This window comes from Trifolium pratense, linkage group LG2 (genome assembly GCF_020283565.1).
Source record: "Trifolium pratense cultivar HEN17-A07 linkage group LG2, ARS_RC_1.1, whole genome shotgun sequence".
In the NCBI taxonomy this organism is placed as follows: domain Eukaryota; kingdom Viridiplantae; phylum Streptophyta; class Magnoliopsida; order Fabales; family Fabaceae; genus Trifolium; species Trifolium pratense.
Genome location: NC_060060.1, coordinates 36,334,581 through 36,337,172, shown reverse-complemented (window position 1 = coordinate 36,337,172; position 2,592 = coordinate 36,334,581). Strand labels below are relative to the sequence as shown.

Here is a 2,592-nt window from a genome sequence, read left to right as displayed (position 1 = left end):
CAATTTCCGCCGCAAATTTGCTATTGCGGCTGCCTTTTGTGCATTTGTGTGGGCTTCTGGCCGCCGCAAATCCCCTGTTTTTCTTGTAGTGATTTTTGCAGGAGTATTTTCTATAATGTTATAAACATGAATTTAAAAAATAAATAAAAAATGTGAAAATATACAAGAGTTGATTAAAAAGTATGGATAAAAACTTGTGACAGAAAATATTTGAGAGATCAAAATTTGCTGAAATTTTTTAAAGGGATTGAAAATAAAATTCAAGATATTTATATGGACCAAAAACTTATTTAACCATAAAACTTAATTATAATTTGTACATCTCATATGTAAATACATTAATTTTGATTATTAATATGCATACTACTTTATTTAAATTACAAGGGTCGAGAAACAAACTGGAGTTTCTATACAATAGGAGGGAAATCCTCATATTTTTTTGGGTTTGAATTTTATACTAGTGTTGCACACTTTGCTTCACGGTCATTATTTTTTGTTCAACATATAGAGGTTCTACTACATTTAAATGCACCTGATGATCTTGTCAATGATCTAACATATTTTACATCAACAACTTTAAAACTTTGTTCTTTATTATAATTCGGCTTTGTCACACGCCCTCCTTTTGTTACCATGAAAGAGGCTCCATTTTCAAATGTATCCCTAACCGAATGAAATTCCCATTTGTCTCCATTTGTATTACCAATTTTTCTCCATGTTACCTACACAGATCATATAATTAGCAACACGTTTAGTAAAAATGTATACGAAACATTTAGTAAAAGTAAAAGAATTTTTTTGAGGGAGAAAGAATTTTATTTTATATACACAAATAATTGTACTCGATCATATAATTGATTGTGAATTAGGTAAATGCATCTTCATTTTTCCTTAAATAGTTTAAATTAATGGATATTCTAAATTTAATTACCTCTTTACTCCCAACTTTTGGTGCTATAAAGAGGTTAGATTCACTTTTAAGGCTAGGTCCCATGCTTCCTCCGATGGCATATTGCACCCACCCTAAATAAAGATTGTTGGCTACATGTGCATATCCGTGCCGAATTCTGAAATGTTATTTTACCAATAAAAAAATCAATATTATCTAATAAATTTATATTTATATATTGTATAACTTCAAAATTTCGTGTAAAAACATCATAATCTAGTAATCAATTACCTTGGCATTCGTTGGTTGCAGTTAGGTCCAAAATGATTATACACAACAGTAACCTTCATGTTTATGTCCCTCACATACCCATCATCATGCCCAAGAAGCATAACCTTATTTTGTTCTCTAAACCAATTATTGGAAATAGTAACATTAGTAGAACCTCGTGTGACATCAAGAAGACCATCTTCACATCCATAAAGTGTATTATGATCAATCCAAATATTTGAAGCGGTAACCAATCTAATTGCATCTCCATCCACTTGACCCAAATTAATTAATTTTCCATTAGACCCCATCACCATCCCTGGAGCTTGAGCTTTGCAGTGATGAATTCGAAGGCTATGAATAATTATGTTGGTAGCCTAAAAAAATATAATACAAATTTGTCACTAATACATGATTTAAAATTCATACAAAAAAAATACAATTAGTGAGGGAAATTTAGAGAGGAAAAACATCAAATTCCTCTCTAAATCCATCATTAAATATAAAGAGATTTTATTATTGTCACAATTGTTATTTTATTCTAGCATTCTTCTTTTAATGTTTAATTAATTGTATTTGGTGATTACCTTGAATATCATTAAGCAAGCATTATTAGCAATGTGCACATTAACGCCGCGACCATCAATGGTAGTAAAACTACTAATGAGAAGTGGTTTCATGAGCTTGATGTTCATATCTTTTTGGAATGTGATCCACACTTTACCTTGAATTACAGAAGCTCCGTATCTTAACGTACCAGGTTTGGGATTTGTGGGGTCGTCATTTGGGTTGGTAACTTTATAATGGATGAGATCCTTACCAATGTTGTTTGTCATCTTACCAACATAACCTACAGAGCAAGTTGCTAGTTGTTGCCTATGTTTTCTCCATTCAGGATTTGGTCTCCAACACCGATCAATCATGTTCATTTTCATGCCAATTAACTTAGATTGTTTGGCAAAACTAATTTTTGGAGTGAAAATTATGGCAATCAAAACAAAACTCCATAGGACGGAATTTATACCCTTAGATACCATAACGTAGTACAAATATTTTTGAAAAAAACTTCAATTGTTTAGAGAAAAATAAATATATTACAAATAAGAATATTTTTTGGTTTATATTGGAGAATTAGAAGTATAATGAAGTAATTATATAGACACAAACTATTTTTGAGTTGGTTAAAGTTGTTTTGAAATGCTATGGTTAGATGAGTGCATCTCATATTGTTGTACATAGTTGCCTAAATTTAGGTAATAACTATAAACGAAATTAGTAAGACGAACTTGCTACAACAATATTATTAATTTACATCCAAAAACTGAACAACCAACATTTTCATTTATAGACATTTAACATAAAATATTTGAAAATTTAAATTTTTTTTTTTTTTTGTTACGAAAATTTAAATATTGTTTGGAAACCTATTTAAT

General features: G+C 29.9%; 1 protein-coding gene across 1 annotated transcript; it reads right to left on the bottom strand.

Annotated features, from left to right (window-relative positions):
* Nucleotides 1-497: 497 nt before the first annotated feature.
* Nucleotides 498-2,196, bottom strand: LOC123911081 (probable pectate lyase 4). Its single transcript, XM_045962425.1, has 4 exons — nucleotides 1,747-2,196; nucleotides 1,181-1,536; nucleotides 932-1,067; nucleotides 498-722 (listed from the first exon to the last, which is right to left on the bottom strand). The coding sequence occupies exons 1-4, from the start codon at nucleotides 2,194-2,196 to the stop codon at nucleotides 498-500; spliced, it is 1,167 nt and encodes a 388-aa protein (XP_045818381.1).
* Between the last annotated feature and the right edge of the window lie 396 nt (nucleotides 2,197-2,592).

Coding starts and splice junctions, on each gene's coding strand:
- LOC123911081 (XM_045962425.1), bottom strand. CDS start 2,196: ATGGTATCTAAGGGTATAAATTCCGTCCTATGGAGTTTTGTTTTGATT. Junction 1,537..1,746: donor CTTGCTTAATGATATTCAAG/GTAATCACCAAA, acceptor ATATTTTTTTAG/GCTACCAACATAATTATTCA. Junction 1,068..1,180: donor TGCAACCAACGAATGCCAAG/GTAATTGATTAC, acceptor ATAACATTTCAG/AATTCGGCACGGATATGCAC.